This window comes from Melopsittacus undulatus, chromosome 3 (assembly GCF_012275295.1).
Source record: "Melopsittacus undulatus isolate bMelUnd1 chromosome 3, bMelUnd1.mat.Z, whole genome shotgun sequence".
NCBI classification, from domain to species: Eukaryota; Metazoa; Chordata; class Aves; order Psittaciformes; family Psittaculidae; genus Melopsittacus; species Melopsittacus undulatus.
In genome coordinates this window covers 2,374,729-2,395,967 of record NC_047529.1, presented here as the reverse complement: position 1 = coordinate 2,395,967, position 21,239 = coordinate 2,374,729, and the positions used below count along the sequence as shown (strand labels likewise).

The 21,239-nt window shown below is 45.0% G+C and overlaps 1 protein-coding gene across 2 annotated transcripts in view; it reads right to left on the bottom strand.

Moving 5' to 3' along the window:
- Positions 1 to 11,989: 11,989 nt before the first annotated feature.
- Positions 11,990 to 21,239, bottom strand: part of CCDC85A (coiled-coil domain containing 85A) — an 82,745-nt gene continuing 73,495 nt past the window's right edge. For both annotated transcript variants that reach the window (XM_031044619.2, XM_031044620.2), the window contains one exon: positions 11,990 to 13,929. In XM_031044619.2, the coding sequence (XP_030900479.1) occupies positions 13,840 to 13,929 (90 nt within the window). In that variant the 3' untranslated portion in view covers positions 11,990 to 13,839. The remainder of the gene's footprint in view (positions 13,930 to 21,239) is intronic.

Here is a 21,239-nt window from a genome sequence, read left to right as displayed (position 1 = left end):
GAAAACTCAAGTCGGGAACAGAGACCAGAGGGCAAAGGGGAGAAATCTGTCTGCGCAATAAAGTGCTGCTCTTTGCAAACTGAGCCATACACCTTTAATCAGCAGTAATACATGCAAACCAAATATGTCTCTCAAATAGATGAAGGCATTTCTTCATGTAAGTAAATATTTCTCACTGACTTAAGCCTCACAACAAAACAAAGCCCAGGCATCTAGTAGAATTTTTAATATACATCAGAAAATCACAGAATGGTTTGGGTTGGAAAGGACCTTAAAATCATCCAGTTTCAACCCCCTATCATGGGGAGTGAACGCATCACCCTAGACCATGTCACCCAAGGCTCTGTCCAACTTGGCCTTGAACACTAGCGGGGATGGAGCATTTACCACTTCTCTGGGTACCCTGTGCCAGTGCCTTAGCACCCTCCCAGGAAAGAACATCTTCTTTATATCTAACCTGAACTTCCCCTGTTTCAGTTGAATCCATCACCCCTTGTCCTGTCACTACAGTCCCTGATGAAGAATCCCTCTCCAGCATCCTTGTAGCCCCCTTCAGATACTGGAAGCTGCTCTGAGGTCTCCATGCAGCTTCTTTTCGCCAGGCTGGATAGCCCCAGTGTTCTCAGCCTGTCTCCATATACTTGTTAATAATGGTATTAATAAGGCTGCTTGGGATCAGCCTTTCTTTTCAGAAATTATTTTTGAAGGACAATGAATGAAGTCAGAAGCAAGTTGCAGGGATCTCTGCTAAGGAGGAGAGTTCAAAAAGCAGTATTTTGTCAAGCAGCAATCCCAACGAAAGGCCATCAGGCACTTGCACATATCTCCCAATGACACCATAGAAAATTACACCATGTAACATACTAAGACAAACACTAAGCTAAGACCAAATAACAAAGTGTGCATTTTAGCACCAGGCTCCACAAACCTGGAGTAAACCCCATGCAGACTTGCCTGTCTCTACTATCATTTTACAAAGCGCCACCACAGAGCATGTTCATAGGTTTGTCCTTCAAGGCACACACCTGAAGATGACACACTCAAGTCTGCCAGAATCAGAGAATCACCCAGCAAGAAGCTTCAGCAAAGCATCCAGTGAATCACAGGCCAATCTGAAATTAAGTTCTCATGAGCAGAACACCTTGCCCAGACTGGTAACTGTCAAACCATTCCCTCTGTCAAATAAAACTATCCCTGTTCTGTCTCCACTCCCTCACTGAGCTGTTCTGAGCTGTATTAATTAGTTACACTGGAGGTAACAGAAATGGGAGATACCCGATAGATCTTGTAAATTCCCTGAAGCCTTTTGAAAATCTAACCTTCAAAATGAGGGAAACCTCTTTTTAAACTCCTTTAACCTGATTTTTAATTGCAAAGTGTACATCACTGCACTCCACCATAGACTTTTTTGTTACAACATAGCTGTATTTTGTTGAAATTCAACTAAAATAGTACAGTTTGTCAAGTACCATAGCTATATCCCTTTGATAAATACCTAATTGTTCTACTAAGCTCTACTATTGTCACTTACGAGCAAGAGCACCTGCAAAACACAACCGGTTTTAATCACAACAATTAGATTTCTACTGTTTACAGACCAATTTTCCTAGGAGAGACACAGGGGAAAACTCCTCTTACAGCTGAGGTACATCAAATGGCATTAGTTCAGAAGCTTACCTAGCGCATTTATCTTCTCTTGGAACAGCTTTGTCAACTCCTTTCAACACACATTATCATTTCTACCACAGTTTCAGGTTTACAATCCCTGGTTCCCTTCCCAACCCTTAGGCCAGTCCCAACAGCTGCTAAGGATGGGGTGATCCATCACAATCACCAGTGATGGACAGGTTGTTTCCACCAACTGTAGTAAATGTGGCTTCAAGGTAAAATGAGCTTCAGGTGTTTTCCCCACAAGAAAAAACTTGCAAGGTGAAATCGAGTTTTAAACCTTTTTAATTACTAAATTTGACAGTTCCCATGTAATTTACTTACTCCCCAGCAAATCGCAACAGACACCAAAAGGAGAATAGAAAATGCATCACTGAGATAATTTTACAGTCATCTATGCCCATGAAATCTCAGATAACAGGACTGTGTCTGTAAAGCAGCAATAGAAGCGTGAACAGAACCGGGTCCTGCTTTCTAAATGAGTGTCTGCCCAGCTAAGCCAGCACTGCCTTTGGTCATGGGCACAAACACTGTATGGATCTCTCAGGTAGCTGAATAGAATAAACCCCAGGTTCTGTGGGCAGTTACAGTTCAGCTGAGCCTCCAGCATTGCAGTTACATTTCTCCTGCCCTCTGGTCACCGTTATTTCCCTGTAAAGAATGGAAACTCACAGGGCACATCTGAAGAGACACCAAACCATTGCACTATTCTGCATGGGTTATACAGCTCACTCCTAACACCAGACCTTAGTTTATGTCCTTTTAGCCCCTCCTGTTCAGGCCACCAGAATTCAGAGCCTAATAACATGTAAAATAGGAATTACAGAAGTGATTAATAGCAGTTGTCAGAAACGTTTTCGGGAATATATTTAATTACTCCTAGGAACAAATCCCAACAGTCTGCCTAATAATTCCTCCCCATCCAAACGAATAGCACGGGATGATCAGCCTAAATATCCTCCTCTCTTGCAATCCTTCTGATTCATGGATTTTGCTGCTTATATAGTTTCTGAAAAAGGCAAAGACCTAAACTGAAGCGAATCTGACCAAAAAGACATTATTTTATAAATGTGCACTTACGAAGTTCTCCTCAGTCTTTGGCACCAGCTGCACACACACACACACGGTAAGCAGAGAAACAAGTTAGATATGTAGACACCATTTTACCTGAGGAAAGCCTTTTCCCTCTATGACACAAAATAAGTGGAAACCCCCAAATTCAAACCCTCCATGCCTGCCCTTATATATAAAATAATACATAACTATACACAATATATCTACTTATATATATTATATACTTATAGATATGTTAAGAAGTACCTACATTGGTTGTTGGCGTCCAGGCGCCTTCTGCTCTATGAGGAGAGGCGGGGCTGACCCCAGCCGGTTCCAGCCGGTTCCAGCTGGTTCCAGCTGGTTCCAGCAGCCCCGCCCCTCAGCCTCATCATGGGCACCTGAGGGGAGCCCGGGTGAGCACAGACAAAATGGCGGCCGTCGGTGAGGGTAGGGACTCGTGTGAGAGACACCGCTGGGAGACCGGAGGGGAGAGGAGCCATGGCAGCCGTGCTGTCCTCACCAGTGCATGTACAGAGCACAGGAGGACACGGAGTGTGACCAGATCGGAGCTGGAATATGGAATCATGTTATGGTTTGGGTTGGAGGGACCTTAAAGCTCCTCCAGCTCCAACCCCTGCCATGGGCAGGGACACCTTCCACTGCAGCAGCTGCTCCAAGCCCCTGTGTCCAACCTGGCCTTGAGCACTGCCAGGGATGGGGCAGCCACAGCTTCTCTGGGCACCCTGTGCCAGCGCCTCAGCACCCTCCCAGGGAACAGCTTCTGCCTCAGAGCTCAGCTCAGTCTCCCCTGTTCTGGCAGGTTCAAGCCATTCCCCTTGGCCTGTCCCTACATCCCTTGTCCCAAGCCCCTCTCCAGCTTTCCTGCAGCCCCTTTAGGCACTGGAGCTGCTCTCAGGTCTCCCCTTCTCTTGTCCAGGCTGCCCCAGCCCAGCTCTCTCAGCCTGGCTCCAGAGCAGAGCTGCTCCAGCCCTCGCAGCAGCTCCATGGCCTCCTCTGGCCACAAAACCTCCACCCCACAGCACCGACTGGGCAAGCAAGAGGCCTCAGGACCTGCTGACATCTCCCTGGCATGGAGACATGGGCAGGAACGAGGCCTTCAGTCTCTCCATCGACAGCACAGAACCGAAACAGAGGAGCAAATGTTCACCCGACACATGAGCAGTGCTGACGGATGCTGAGCATCGATTATTTCATCAAGATCAAAGATAAAACCTTATCTGCTGTAGTCTCAGCAGGGCTCAGGAGCAGATCAGATCACTGCCTGAATGCTATCAAAAGCTATCTTCTCTCTATTGTTCCTTCTTCCTGCTAGGGCAGGGATATTAGCAGGGAAAAAGACGAGTATAGAGTCACATGGACCTATCATCTGAGACAAGGAAGAGCTTCAAAGGGCCGAGGGGAGCTGCGTGGTCTGAAGTAGTCCTATTCCTTTTTTAATGTGACTATGCCTCCAGAACGAGTTCAGAGCAGCAGGTTTATTGCACAGTGCTGGCACATGCCTGCCTTTACATCCATCTCAGTTCTCCATTAGCACCTGCAGAGACATTTTGCTGGACACAGTAAAGTTATTACTTAACATAAGCACATATGGATTATGGATGCTATATATGAATATTCCTGTAGTTTCCATGGATGCTATAGATGAATATTCCTGTCATTTCCATTCTGTCAGGGTACCAACATAGTCTTTGTCTCCATGGCATTATAAGGCTTATCAAATAGGGCTAAGGGAGGTGGTGCTTCCAGTGTACTTAGCATTGGTGAGACATCTGGAGTGCTGGGTCCAGTTGTGGGCTCCCCAGGTGGAGATGGATACACTGGAATGAGTCCGTGGAGGGGGCTGGAGCACAAGGCATGTGCATCTCCCTACATGTGCCCAGTGAAAGGACAAGCGACAAGCAGGAACACTGGGCAGATATAAGGAAAGCCTTTTCATCATGAGGATGATCCAAGAGGATCAAACACAGGGCAAGGGGTGCCCAGCACACAGATACAAGCCTTGCACATCTGCAGACCCAAGAGGTTGGTCCACACAGCTCCTTGCTGGCACTCAGCCACAGGCACATGCCAGGAGCAGAGGAACAGCTTCCCCTGCAGATGATTGCAGGCCACTCCTATCCTGTTGACTTGTTATGAATTGTTTTCCAAAGCCTGATTGAACTGTGGGAACAGCTCATCTGTTCACAAGAGGCCTGTCAAAGTCCTCAGGTGCCTGACCCCTTTCCCCTGCCATCACATGCAGTCAGGCCCCGATGTGTAATCACCAGCCAGACCCGCTCTGTTGGACAGCTTAATTACAGCCACATGCAATCAGGGTCAGTGCAGGATTTATAGAGCCTGAACTCCAGGTAACATGCAGCATAATTTACACGTACAGAAATACACCATTGCCTTCCTGCTTTTCTCCCTGCCCATGGCTACCAAATATGTGCAGCGCATCAAGCCCAAAGAGCCCTTTCCAAGCAGGCAAAGGATGCTGCTTGGGGGCAGCTCTGCTTTGCCATATTAAGCCCTGGGTCTGGGGACAAGCTGGCCGGGTGCTTCCCATGGGGCTCACCTGAACAATGAGGTCTGCTGGCCCTTCTTGATGGTTTGTGGCTATTTTCCTGTACAGAAACAAACAGTAATTTGCCCATTATGTAGCTTTGCCCTTTTACTGAAGCCATCTGAGAGCACACTGCCTTCAACATCTATTTCATTCTTCCCCAAATGCAATTAATGGGATTTATGGAGACAAGGTTTAATCATTCATCATTATTTTACCTTTTCCCCCCTTTTAAGGCCATTAGCAAACCAAGATGAACATTTTAACAATGATTTCTAGCTAGAATTAATCACTGGGGGCAAAGTCTTTTGTTTTGTTTAATAGGTACACATAATTGATTTGCTGTGATTAAATCAGGAAGCTTTGGAGTCCTCTTAGCTACAGGTTACCTCATCTGGACACAGTGTGCTCTACCTGTCTATGGGGAGCAGACTGTCCCAAAGGAGAATGTTGTACTTTGGAATCACTCATTCAGATACCACTGAATGCAAAGATAGAGATAACCAACTTGGTCACAGACCTTTTTGCTCGTGATTTTACTTGGGTCTCTCCTTTTAAGTGTTTGGTTCCATTACTTTGATCAGGAAAGTGAGAAACTGTGTTGGGAGCCTTATGAAGAGAAATACACTGCATTATAGCACAGAACGGACTTTGCTCAGAAGAGCACCAGACCCAACCCACAACACCCTGTAACTACACCACACACCAGAGCATCACCTAACCTAAGGCCTGTTTCTGTCAGTGACCTTCAAATAAAGCCTGGTGTGTGCAGGTGTGCGCCTGCACACAGACCCATAGAGCACATGGGAGCACCTCAGCAAAGGGGAGGCTGTACCAAGCTAAGTATTGATCCTGGCAACTAGGAAACTAATAGTACATATTCTCTTACTATGCTGCATGTAACCTCAGTAGCACCTCTTAATTCATGCATCAGATGAAGCCTTGGGTGATATGGTTTAGTGTGAGGTGTCCCTGCCCATGGCAGGGGGGTTGGAACTGGATGATCTTAAGGTCCTTTCCAAGCCTAACTATTCTATGATTCTACAATTCTATGACATGTGATGTGCTTTTTTTCCCCTCACAAGTGTTTTCAGCATTAAAAGGCATCTAACATACGCTGTCCTTCCAGCCCTAGAGACCTATGACCATCTAAAGCTGCCTGCAGTCCTGCCAGTGAGGCACAGTACCCTGATGCAGCAGGGTGACACTGTGTGCACCAACAAACTAACATCTCTGCAGGGATCTGATGGACAGTGGTGCAGCTAAGCAAGGGCAGAGGGGATCAGCATGGTTCAGCGAGGCAGAAACTGAACCATGAACCCTGTGATTTAGAGGTCCTCACGCTATTTGTGATCTTCTAGATGTCCTTCTAGATAGCACCACCCAGTGCAGAAGGCCTTCAAGAAGCAGTTTTTGCAGCTAGGCATATTCAAAGCTTATGCAAAAGAAAGCTAAACCTAAGAGAGTGATCACTATGAGCCATTATACAATGGTAAGAAGCAGCCTTCAACCTCAGCCAATTCCTACTCCTATCTTCCTACAAGCTTATCTGCACATACTTACAAGTCCATCATTGCTCCCCTTTTCTGTTGTGGCCCACAGCCACACAGCCTGAACATCAGTGACCTCATTCCTGCTGCCCAAGTGTGGCAGGTGGTTAACCTTGCCTCTGGCATTCAGTATCACAGCTTCTTCCCTGCCCCTGTGGTTTCATTTGTCTATGGCTACAAATGCTAATATTCAGCTAAGCTGCTCTGAGACACCACTTGCATGCAGCAGGAGGAAAGCACAGGAGGAAAATAAACCCTGCAGTTAGTGTTTGGTAGGCTGTTGGCAGCACAAAGTGAGCACAAAGTGCCCGAATGCCACATTCAAGCCCCAAAATACCTTGTGCAAAATCTTTAGTGAGAAGCCAAATCTTTAGTGAGGAGCAAAATGACCATAACAACAGGCTTAAAACAGAAATACTAAGAGGAGATGTGAAAGCCATAACAGAAAGAACTTACTCCTTTAACATCCGTGTAAGTGAGAACACACAAGAATGCTTATAAAGAGGCTTTAAAATGAGTTTCATAATCTGCTGTGATTGAAGGAAAGGCCTTATTCAAAACCTCCCTCATCTTGTACTTAATTGCAAGCACATGTTGGGGTTCCAGCCTGGAGCAAGGTGTTAATTCTGCAATTATTTCACAGGATTAGAGCTTCATTTTTGTTTCCCCAGGAAAGGCAGTGTTATTGAGAGCCCATCCAGACATGCTATTTCATAATTAATACTAAAGAAAAAGTGAATTCTCTCCTTTGTCTAAATAGTTTGCTTTGGCTCAGCTAGGAGCAGCAATTAGCAAGACAGCTTCCCTGAACGTATTTGATCTGCTACAGGCTTTCCTGCTGCGTATCAGAAGAACAAACCTGGTTTCACACAATCCATGGGGTTTATGTTGGCTGGATGTGCTATAATCAAGATGATCTTCCCCCCACCTCCCAAGGGCTTTGTTTATGTGCTTGTGGGGTTTTTGTGGAGAGACACGCACCTCATTTAGCAGTTCTGTTGATTTACACTCCTGCTCTTTACTGCTTCCCTTTGTAGCATTCGCTGTTTGTAGTTTGGTGCAGAAATTGGGTCCTGTTATCATTCCTGCTATAGATTTTAGTAGCAGGAGTAGAGGAACAGTTCCCATGGAAACGTTGCCGTGTTGCAGGGTGAGCTTTTCCTGGGATTCTCAAGGTTGTGCAGGGTGGGCTCTGGGGTGCTCGGGGCCTTTCTAAATGGGCACCTGCAGCCGTCTGCGAGCGGCCGGAGGAAGAGAATGTATTTTTAGACTGTGTGTTTCCTCTCTGATGAACTCTAATGCCTGTGAAAACAGAGCAGCTCAAGGGCCCTCTGCCACAGACTGATGTTCTGGCCAATTCCCACCACTCCGACAACAAACCGGAGCCTATGTTGAAAGGCCACCTCAAACCCCCAGAGAGTGTTTTCCTTTCACGCTGTGATCTTTGTGCTTAAGCCATTGGTGATGCTACAGCTCAACAGGGCTCAGTGCACTTGCCTGTGCCAGGATGTCCTTGTGTCACCAGGGGCTTCCAAAGCTTGCTGAAAAAAACATGATATCAACCTCCTCCTGCTTCACAGTTAAGGTGTTCAGACCCAAGGGCCACCACTGCCCATGGCCAACCCTGTCCCTTGGCATTTGTATAGTGCAATGCTAAACAAACCCAACCCACAAACATAAGATCACATGTGAAAGCATTAAAGCACCTTCTTTCTCACACAGCCTTTCTCTCAGCCCTCTGTGATTGCCACATACAGGTGGATTGCATAAAAAAGGAGTTGTATCCATTAGTCACCTAAACACTGCAAGAAGGTGCACCTGCAGCTGGGATCCTGGCAAGACAGGTCCTCATCCCCCTTCCCTTTGTCCTCTTCCTTTCCAGAGCCTGGAGATGGGTTCCCAGGGTTATTTTTTCCTTTACTTTTTCATGTGAAGGCTTATAAATAAATGACATTAAAGTTTACTTCAACCTATTCACAGTAGTTGGGAAAAACCCACCAAAGAAACTTCAAACTTCAGGCCCATGACTGCTGCATTGAAGGGATAATTCTAACAGATTCTGATGCAAGTGGAGGGTAATTATCATGTTCTAACAAACACATTAAATAATTCATTGGTATTATTTTGGCACTTCTTTGTCAGCCAGGTGTTCAGGAAGCTGTTTCAGATGGAAGCAGCAATGAAGTCCCTGAGGTCCTTCCCCACCAGTCAGTAGCATGAAGAGAACCTCTCACTAATGCCTGAGCTGGAGTCCCCCATAGCCTGGCTCCAGCACAGCAAGCAATGACCTCCTATTAATATCAGAAGATATTGTTTTATTTAATACAATCTAGTTTTATTGTATTTTCAGCTATAGTTTTATTTCATCATTCCCCATGAATATGTCTGTTTTCTAATTACCCCCATGGAACTGTCTGAGCTTTCTCAGTCAAGAAAGATTCAGGTCAGGTTCATGTCTCTGGTCCATGTTATCTCTTAAGTTTTTGAAACTTGATAATACTATTTTTTAATTTATTTATTTATAAAACTATTTAAAATTACTTATTATTTATTTATAAGACTATTTAAAAGTTTATTTCCATTCACACTACCCATTTTGGGTTGCCTGACCTTCCACCAAAGTCAGCAGGAGTGCTCAAGAGCATCCCATGTAGTCTTAGTAAGCTTTTCTCTCCTCTCTGATCCTTTTGAAAAGCCAAAAGCATTTGGCTTTTCATAACAACTGAAGCTTCTTTCCCACATATTGGAAACCTCAGTCACACCATGCTATTTCTGGGATAAATCAAAACCATGAAGAATCTGGAGTCAGCAAAGGAGGAGGGGAGAGAGGTTCTTTCTAAACAAAGTAAAATGGAAAGAGGAAAGACAAAAGAGAGGATAAAGTCATTACTAGCAAGAAGGTTACTTGTCCTTTCTTCCTTTTGCAGTTTCTCTTTCCCACTTACCCCCAATACTGTGGATATCAGAGGTAATATGCCAACTCTGGCAAATGCTGTCCCATTATTCACCTCTGGGCATTATTACCTATGCTAGAAAGTACCGTAACTATGAGGCAGCCCAGCAAATATTGGGTGATTAAATAACACAGAAACTCTTCCTTCATCCCAGGCAGAGCTGCTATTGAGTCAGCTCTTCTTACCTTCAGGTCTGGATGACCAGAGTCACAGAGCTAGTATCTGGCTGGGGATGTGCATGGCTGGGGTCCCTGTGTACATGGTTCACCAAGCCTGGAAAACACAAGTGTGGGGTTATAAGGAGGTCTTGGCATTATATACTTGGCAGCTGCATTTGCAGGTTTGTTCTGCAGCAACTCAAAATGAAGGACAGTATCAAGATTTTTTCCCTTCCCTGAAAGTAGGGGGAAAAAAGAGGCTGAGCCACTTTCTTCTGCATCACACTGGTGAGATCAGTATAAAGAATTCACCCCACAGACTTATTCCCAAACCATATAGAGAATTAACTGGAGCAGTGCCCTGGGAAGAGTGGGGTTCATTGGGGAGGTACCTGCCAGTGACACAGAAAGCTTGAGGGGCATCTGGTGTTTGAGAGGTTCAGGCAGCACAAAGGAGCATGGGGCCGGGTGCTGCAGGGGCTGTTTGGGGTGGCTGTGCTCAGTGCGTTCCAAAGGGCTTTGTGCTGTGTTCATAAACACGTCCATCAACTGCAACCTTTGGGGAACAGGCTCCACTGGAACCTTTCACTTGCTGGAAAACAAACTGCTATTCTTTACCTCCTAATCCTTCAGCAAAGCAGCTTTTCTTCGCTCCAGAATGTGAAATCCACCACTACATCTGCTGTGCAAGAGCTATTTAAAATTCACTCGCATCGTGAACTTTAGAGCTCATTGATGCTCAGTTCAGAAGCTGGGAATGGCCCTGTAACAACATGTGGAGATTTTCAACTGGAACACAATTATGCTAAAAACAACTGAACAAGAAGTTCATGAGGCCTGGCAAGAGTATGTGTTCCTGAAGAACACCTAACCATGTGGGAAGAGAGCAATTCAGATGAGATGACGGTCCATAACTACTACAGCAGTTTTTACTCATTAGCACAGAGACGTATCAGCAGGCTACAGGACCCTAAAGAGCACTGCACCTCCTTCTCTCCATGCCACCCACTTTCTCCTCTTAGTAAGCCACATTTTCAGGACCCCCCACAGGATTTAATCATAGAGGAACAGAATGGTTTGGGTTGGAAGGGTGCTTAAAGCTCATCTAGCTCCAACCCCTGCCACAGGTAGGGACCCCTTCCACTGGAGCAGCTGCTCCAAGCCCCTGTGTCCAACCTGGCCTTGAGCACTGCCAGGGATGGGGCAGCCACAGCTTCTCTGGGCAACAAAGAACAATTTATCAGCTTCAAGATCCTGATTGTACAGAGTTTGGGTTTCTTCCAGAAAATTTCCTTTTCTGCTCTCCAGCATGAGCAGTAATAGGCAGCCCTTTCACAGCACCTTCCCTTCACCCCTACAGCCCATGGAGCGGGATGAAGGGGGCTGTTTCAGGGGCATCCAGAGATGCATTGGGCACAGGAGACACACAGCAGGACACAACCAGTCTCCCCAGGACCCCAATATGCCTGTGTGTCTTACCTGAGCAAAACAGCTGTGGGAGCTCCATGCTGCCTCATCGTGCCTCAAAGCCATGCTGTGCAAGAAGCAGGGAGGAAAACCCAGCACACGTGTCCTGGGGCTGCCCTTGCAGCAGAGCTGGGAACTTAACACCTTACCTGGCCGCTTGGAGCTGTTGCACAGAGTCAGAATCAGTGAGGTTGGAAAAGATCTCTCAGTTCATCAAGTCCAACCTTTACCCCAGCACTGCCAAGGCCACCACTAACCCATGTCCCTGGCTCCCGCTGTCCATATATCATACATACAGCACCTACCTCCTTTAGCATAAAAAACAGCAGCAAGTCCACGATGGTTTTAAAGACACCTGGAGAGAAAGTGAACAAAACCCCACAACGTGCAGCTCATTCCTCAACCGAGCAGGGAACATTTCAAATGGCTCCTTCCAAGCAAACCTCATGGGAGGCCAAGCACCTCATGGCTTCAGTCATTAAAGGAGAGCAAACAGTGTGAGATGGTACAATTTATTACCATTGCTAACTGAACACAGATACTTGATACCCACTCGTATGCAGAACTGTAAAAAAATAGTTTTAATACAGTATCAAAATTTACACAAGTGTCGTGTCAAAAGACCAGTGTCCCTCAGGTTAGCCCCTGCACATCCATCCTGCAGGCACAAGTACGGGTTTTACATCGTTTCATACACGCATATAGATAGATATAGGAATACAACAATTGTAGTTTAACTATGCAAACAATATGCATGGGAGAAAACAACATGTCAAGATAACAGATAGCTGTTTGGGCTGGGTTATATATATAGGAGAACCGATGCAAGGTTTCAGAATGGAAGGCCAGATTCTGCATTTCCAACTCAAGGAGAAGGAGTGAAGAGGAGTTTTGCCTGAGAAAGCAATGCTGGATCAGAGGCCTTACATTGAATGGTACCAAGTAAAACTAACAACAGAAACCAGTAGAATTACTGCTGCAAATTAACACACTGTTTTTCTGAAGACAATTAGCAGATTTACATCATAGTCCTAGATAACAAAAGATTGTACAGCAACCCAGCTACATTCCACTGCAGATAGCCCACAAATACAGCATGTTGCAAGCTCAGAGAAAACAGAGGTTCTGCCTTTGGCTCAAATCTTTGTAACCAAGAACAAACCAGAAACCCAGGAATTGTTGCATTCCTATTTTTTTATGTTTATTAGTCTTTTTTTGATGCTCAGCTATAGTAAAAAGTTAAGCAACAGCATTCAGTCACAAGCCTGTTGCACATTCATACATGAAACTATCGCTGCTTTTAGATATACACAAAATACCTATTCGTTGCAATTCATTACACACAACTAGTATCATACACATAGATAAAAATAAACTAAGCACATCTAGGGCGCCGTCTGGTCAAATCTCTGGCAATCTCAACAAGAGCTTTCTGCCTCATAGGAATGAAAGACATGCTCTGAGTATAATAAAACCTTTTTCTTTGAAAGAACGCTACAGTTGGCAAGGAAAGCTTTTGTTTTCTATATAATGCAGTGCAATCTTTTAGATCCTTATAGGCTCTTGTTAAATAAACCAGCGTGTCTCGAAATTAAACAGTAGAAATTAGCATCCTGACAATCGGAAAATACTCTCCAGAAAACCGCTCTGATTGGAGACCTGTAATAGCAAACCCTAAGTCTTCTGTTCATTAGAGGGCTGTGAACATCCTACACGTCTTCAGAAGATGTGCATCAAAGTGAATCGAAAAGAAAGCTATCGGTACTTTCACTTAGAAAGAGATTGTGTTTCACTACAAGGACTGTAGTTATGCTACACTACTGGCTGGTTAGGAGACTTGATGGTCTTTTAGCACCTCCAAAGGCAGGTATTCTACCAAAGCAAGAAATGAAAAATCACTTGGAAATTGCCTAAGCACCATTAACTGATACTCTACAGACTGAAGGGTGAGTTACTAAGAGTTGACTTTCTCATAACTGCGGTGACCAAAGGCACAGTTTATCAACGTCTCTCCAGTCCGGTGAAAAACCTCCATTAAATCCAGTGGCAAAGTCGTTCAGATTTGACTAAAGATTCACTGTAACTAAGCAAAAGAAAACTTATATCATGTAACTCCTGCAGAATCCCAATTCTCTTCGAGTTAGGGTGGGAATGCCTCAGTGCTCCTACATGTGGTGTGTTGGCAGACAATGCGGCGGCAGCGTTGCAGTAGCCAGTATACCCAGAGAGCAGCACTCAGGGGATGCAGACAACAGCACAGCTCCTCAGGGAGAATCCCAACCAGTTTCTAATGGAGTCTCTTGCAGTGCATACAGACACCCTGTCATCAGCTGGAAGTTGCTGTGGACACAGCCAGTCCTTTCGCTCTCCTCAGCAGTTCAAACTCTTTCTCTTCAGTGAGAGGATTTCCTCAGAGCCTTTTACATAGGTCCTTTATACTGATTTCCTGACAAATGTTGTCTAATTCCAGGGCACGACCCTGCAGCATCTCCAAGTTTCCTCCACACAACCTAAAGGGAGGGATGGAAGAGATGTTGTTATCACCAGCTCAGAGGTACCATTGTCAATACAGACATGCATCTGGAAACACCACGCATTGCGCAGACCATGCAGCACAGGTAAGGACACAGGGAAGGGGCACACAACAGAAGAGGGTATTTCTCAAGGGGTACAACATTGCTTCTGAACACAGAAAGCACATGCTTCTAGGAAAAAATGGTTATAAACAGAGACAGATGAACTGGCACGTGCATCACCAGGCTGGTTTATGCTTCAGGTACAAGACTGAGGGCATTTCCAGGCCTCAACTGAAACTCTGTTCAATACACCTCTTGCAGAATGCAGTTCAGAAGCACGAAGCTCAGTCCAAAGGAGCCTAAACATTTCCAGTTTCAAATGCACAGAGCAGTTCTCCTCTTTTCCAAAGAATTTCCTTGTTCTCTTACAATCAAGGAAGGCATTAAAAGTGTTGATTTCATTTGTTCTCCCCTGAGCTCAGCGGAAGTGTGTCTGTAGTCACTGTTCTACACATGCCTGTGTGTTTTGCTGAACCAGAGCAAAATCTGCAATTCAGTAGAAGTGAGTGATTTATTTCTTTGTGTGGACCATACATTATAAAGGTTCCCTTCCTCAGGCTCACATCTACTCCCATTCATGACTGCATAGCACTCACGTTACAATTAAGGGATTAGAAATGCAGGGAAGTTATACCCCCCAAAATTAGGCAAGTCCAAAAAGGTGGACTGATTATAAGCAGGAGAATCAGCAGCTTGTGTTGTATCACTGAGCATCTCTCTCAGGGACCACCAAAACCAAGAGAGGTGATCACCACACTGTGTATAGCAACTTAGGATTATTTCTGTTTAATAGGTATCAACTAGCAAGCAGCAAAAGCAGGACTGCTGCTAAACCCTCATTAATCTCTGAACCAACAGCCATATGACTGTCAAGGAAGGGGAAAATTGTTTTCCATTGTCATTATCTATTATTTGTATTTTAACAGTGCTTAAAGCCCAGGAGCAAAGAGATGGCATTAGCTGGAACTGAATAAAAACAAAGCAGCTGGATCCTGGGAAGCTGACATCCTGAAAAGGCAGTTCCTACAGCTGATGAGCAAAGGCAGAACAACCCCAAGGTTCTGCTGTGATTCTGTGCAGGAGAGGGGAAAATAACCCAGTTCCTCTGAGCCTTTGCTGAAGAAAACCTGAGTATAAGACTGGAGGCAATGACAACCGTCTCACTACACAGGACCAAACAAGTTAAGGTCCTTTAAAGGGAAATGTCTTTAGTACTAATGGATGGGCACAACCCAAACCCTGCAAACTTTCCATATGACCAGCATCTTGTAGCCTAAAATCAGAAGTTACCATTACAAAAATATCTTTTATCCACGTCTGATGTATTGTGAAACATTTTGCCATGGTGAAAGCATGAAAATGGGTTATCACTGAAGCCTCCTGCATCAGCTGCCTATGGCAGACCCATTGGAAATGGTGGAGGGCTGGATCTGATGAGATTCCAACCTCTGGTTGCTGATGTTCCTAAGTCAATATTCTCAAAAGGAAAGTCTCTTGGATAGCTCTGTGAGGAGGCACATTGTACCTACACGTTGTCTTTCAACAGCTTTCCTGGTCAATAAACATTAGGCAATATTTACCAAGCAGCTAATGCTGACACAATAATAAACTAAAAGGTGACACTTGCCAAAGTCCTTTATCTCCAGCTGAACAAATGAGCCTGATGGCAAGGAGGGGACAAACACACACCAGACAGACAGCCTTGGAAAGCCAGCAGCCTCAGCAGAATTGCCCAGGTGGGTGAGAAGCAATACTCATGCCTTTTTTATGGGGGGGCAATGGAGAAGTCTGTTATCAGCAACCACTTCTGCTTGTGCACACAGTGCAACAGGTACCTGGGTCTCGAAGGCATCACAGGAATTTTGCCTCCTTTTCAGAAACACAGGATGATACAGGCTATATTTATCATCAAGCTCCTTTTGTGCTGGCATAGGTACAGTTCTTTGCACAATCATGGTAGCTGTACATGTTATCAGTTCACTAGTTCAACACTGACCTGTCACAAGCAGCACTAATGGAATAGCTTTGTGTTTACAAGCACTGAAAAGAAAATGTAATGCTTAAGCATTCCTGAATGTATTTTAAATAGTTCTGACAAATAGCCCCGTACCACAAATTTCATTCAGATTTTCAGCCAAAACCTTGACTGAATGAAGGACAGTTGTAAGGTTCATGATACAGTCATGGCAATACATTTCTAGCTCACTTCCAACACACCAAAGTAAAAGGATGGGGAAATCTGATAGAATCATAGGATAGTTAGGGTTGGAAAGGACCTTATAAATAAATCTCCCTGGAAGCCAGGCAGAAAGCTGTACCCCAACTGCAGGGGAGAGCAGCTACATCACCTGTTGGATGGGGCAGCACTCGAAGCCCATGGTACTTCATCAAATACTCATGGAGATCTCTGGATTCCCTCTTTCCCAACTACCCATCAATCATATAGGGCATAAACCATCTTCCCTTTGGCTTCCAGCCCAAGTGAGATTGCTGCAGCCCTGTGAACAAAACTTACCAGTAATCTGAGGAGAGTAATGAAGAGCACCCCTCCAGACTTGATCCAAATGTTCCTGGGCTTTGAAATTACTTCCATGCTCACTAAGACATGGGATGGATTGTGTTGGAATGGACCTTAAAGCTCCTCCAGCTCCAACCCCTGCCACGGGCAGGGGCATCTTCCACTGGAGCAGCTGCTCCAAGCCCCTGTGTCCAACCTGGCCTTGAACACTGCCAGGGATGGGGCAGCCACAGCTTCTCTGGGCACCCTGTGCCAGCGCCTCAGCACCCTCACAGGGAAGAGCTTCTGCCTAAGAGCTCAGCTCAGTCTCCCCTGTTCTGGCAGGTTCAAGCCATTCCCCTTGTCCTCTCCCTACAGGCCCTTGTCCCAAGCCCCTCTCCAGCTTTCCTGCAGCCCCTTTAGGCACTGGAGCTGCTCTCAGCTCTCCCCTTCAGGAGCCTTCTCCAGGCTGCCCCAGCCCAGCTCTCTCAGCCTGGCTCCAGAGCAGAGCTGCTCCAGCCCTTGCAGCAGCTCCATGGCCTCCTCTGGCCTCACTCCATGACACAATAAACTACCTCTAAACCTGCTACTTCACATTCCTACATTTTCATAAGACAAGTATATAAATACAATGCAAAAACATTCCCAAATATGTTGATGCTGTAGTGCCAATACCATATGCACATCCTGAAGAGAGAATTCCCACATCCATTATCTTAATGAAATATCAACATGATCATATAACTCCATAAAGTTTCTATAATATGAATTATACATCCAAATTGCATTTTCGTACAAATCAAAACGATGCACCAAAATTATGCAGGGATTATTATAGAGCCCAAAATGAAATCTGTCATCTTTCTGCTGTTTTTACAGGAAAATGATGCTGTGGAAAATGTTTCATGTAAAACACCCACACTGCATAAAGCTGCAGCAAAACAGTGAACTACAAACAGGAAGGAACTGCAATGAGAATGTGAAAGAAAAGAAACATAATAATTAGTTTAGCACAGATCCACATTTAACATTGACTAGATGAACATAAGAAAAAGTAAAACCAGAGAGGAAATAACCAAGTGTTTTCAAAGTATAATATATCAATAGCCAAATCAGACATAGATTATAGAAGTCAAAATGAAAAGGAGCATTTCAGTGCCAGCAGCAGAGCTTTGAATCCCTGGGAAACAAAGGGACAAGGCAGAATGCAGGTGTATCTTTGGGGTTTACAAAACGGAATTGATCATGTCCAAGTTAGCATTTTAGAAGTGGCATCACTTACATACACTTTTATGGATTACTATTACATATGTATTAGTTAGAAACTGCTTTTGTATCCATCATTTGCAAAGGAATAGAGAAGGCAGGGAAGTTCACAGGTGCCATTGCTCAGGTGGGGAAACTGAGGCTGCCAGACTGCAGCAGACTTATCCTTTCAAAGGATGAATTCAGGCCAGCTGAGCCATACAGTCCATCCCAGGTACATGAGCACATACAGGCTTTTGTGATCAATACTAACCGACATGTTAAAATGACACTATTCCAAATAAGCCAGTAATTGCATTACAGAAACAGTCACTGACTTAATTTCCATGTAACATCTTTAAGGGCTTATTGTCAGCATTTAAACAGAAGTACTTTGCATTTTCAGGTGTTTCCAGGCTCATTGTGGAATAGAAAATGAAACACCTTAAACTTATACAGCACATTGCTCCAGCCACAGCTTTTTCTGTCTCATGTAGGTAGTAGTAAGAGTTTTAGGAGTCTTTAATAACAATAACCTGCTGATTTATATTTTCCTGAGCTTCCAAGGCAAGGGTATGCTTAATAAAAGGAGGTTTTACTTTATAAATCTCTTTTGTAGCCACAGCTAAGAGCAATGGTATAGTTAAGCTTTCATGGGACCTCCTGAGTATGGGCATACATATGCAACTGAGCAAAAAAATGCATTTAGATAAATTAGAGTGATTACAGTGCTCTGGATTGCAGGGCAGGGGGGATCAGTACATCTTCTTGCCTGGGTACCACAGAAGCTCCTATACTTACCCTCAGACCTTTGATTAAAGCATACCTCAATTCCATTTGTAGCTGGCACAGTGGAGATTCCGGTAGGTGACACTGAACTCAGGATAGGAAAACCCAATGGAAGTTTCACAGGTAAGGCTGTGCCCATGGTTATTCAGGAAGCCAGACTAGATAACCATCATCATTCCTTAAATATAAACCCTGGTCTGCAAAGCAAACTGTGTGGGACGTGTGCACCTCCATGCACAAGCAGGCAGGATGGTCATATACAACTTGCAAGAGGAAACAAACCCATCCTGCCATATGAAACACTTACTTATATATCCCTAGGGATACTACTTGCACATAGGGAATAATCCCATAACCACTGGCAGGCTGGGGAAGATCACCAAGGCGCTGGCATGAGGATGCACAAGGCAATTTCTCCTTTCAACCACCCTGAATGATGGATCAGGTCATAGAAGAGCCTGTATCAGACCAGCCACATGGCAAAGCCTTTCCTTTCACCACTGTCTCCACGAGTGGAAGAGTCACAGGTAGATAGGGTTGTTTATTACAGTCTCTTCATTACTCAGGAGAAAACAACACTATTTTTAGCAACAACCTCCCTCTGTTTTCTTCTGGATCTGCCCCTTTACAACACATTCCTGCTCTTCAGATTTCTTGCTGCGCAGAAGGGGATTGCCCCAACAATGAGGTTTTGCAACAACAACTATTTCTTTCTTGCAGGAATTCCAAATGGCCAAATGAGTAAGGAAAAGCAGGCTCCTGAGGCTGGCTTGTTCTTCCTCCTGCATCTGATTCTGCTGAGCGATGCAACTGGGAGGGCTGCCTTCCCCAGACAGGCAGGATCAAACCCATCTGCTCCACTCTGGGAACCAGCAGGGTCTCCTCCCTGGCTGGGAATGGGGAAGGTAGGCAGTCTGTTTAGCTGACAGCTCACTTTCCTTTTTGAATATACCAGTATCATTTATATCTACCTCTGCCTGCTGCAATACCTCCTAGCAAACTCGAGGCTGAGCTTTCACATCATATTGAACTATATTCTGTGTATTTCTTACCAGTCCATTTCAGCATCCAATGTATCAACCATTGATCAAATATTTCACTTACACCAACCAGCCATTACAGGTTGTACAAGAGCACGTTGTTAAAGGTTCCACTCAGGGAAGTGTCTTTGCCAATGGGAATTTTAAGAACTACAAAAGGCTTTTCCTGATAATTATGCATGATCACTTGACAGAATTACTTGGCATAGCTTTATTTTCTGGGCAACAGCAGGTGAAATATATGGGAGATGTGCACAGGAAGTTGAGCACTGCTGAAGTGAACTCCTCACCAGCCAGGAATGGTGCTGGTTCATCCCATGTCCTCTCCTGTACAAGACCAGTGCACTCATAGGCAGAGTGCTGCTGACTGGGGACATGGGCTGTAGTGGTCACTATAGAAGGGACTTGTGTGCACATGGAGATAAGTCAAGCTCTCTGCTGCTGCTGCTTCCCCTTTGGATGCCAAGAAACCAGGCGAGGTGGCTGCAGTGAAGCGCTGCTGTAGCCAGGTTTTATGTTACAGGAAGGGATCTGATTACTGTAATTTGTGCACAGTTCACTTGTAGAAACCTATTTCCTCAGGCTTCATGGAGGAGAAGTCAATGTCACCCAGCCATGTGGAAGATAATCACCCTGTGCATAAACTCAGCAAGTCAACAGCACTCCAGAGCTCTTCCTGTGCACTGAGCATCTCCATGAAGCCCCAAACCAGAGTAAATGTCTACAGAATCCCTTCCAGCTCTCCCCTGAAGGAGTGCAGACCTGCCCCCTCCAAGGAACCAGTATGTCCCTGCAGTGTGTGTACAGGTGAGGAGCAACACCCACTTATCCAAATGAACATTAAAGTAGTTTAGCTAATGAGTAAAGTCCAGGAGAAGATGTGCACAAAGCACCAGGAAACAGTCACGTCAGAGCCAGCACCAGGAGGCAGGAACAGTGAGTCCCTGCTCTATGCTCAGTTTGCCATCAGGTTTTGATCCTCTCTGGAGAAGCACAGAGTCAGCTGATGCCCCTGCTGTGGTGGGACAGGGAACTCAGCCACTGATTGACTCGGATCAGCTGATAAACCATCACATCTTTAACAGCTTTCTATGTTTCATTAATTGCAGTAGTTTCACTGTTAACATAGGTACAAAGTTGCAGATTTCCCCCTCTGATTGCTTGTGGCAATTGCTGGTCATCAATACAACACAGGTCTGTGCAATCCAACCCTGACTTCAGAGTAAAGCACATCTGCTCTCAAAGATGTTCCAACACTGACCTTGATGCATGGTCATGATGCATTGTCTTCAGCCCAAAGTCCTGCTAGTTTTATTATCAATAGACCATGAACATTGGCTTTATCTTTGCATTAAAGTATTTCTCTCTGCATGGGTTACAGGAATCCATCATATTCCACTGGAGAACAAGCAGGCATCCTAGGTGAAGTAGAAAGACTTCCTCGTTTGGAAACCCACCAGTTTCAGGTGCAAAATAAAACTGTACACGTGTAAGTAGTTTGGAGAGCAGCTACAACTGGCATTGACCCCATTGTAAGAGTCAGATTCCTGCCCCAAGAAACACACAGTCCACAGATGCAATGGGTGACAAACAGAACACCAATCTCACTCATGACAGTAACATCCCAGTGGTGTCCACAGGAATGTTGCCAAGACAAATACGACACGTGTTGG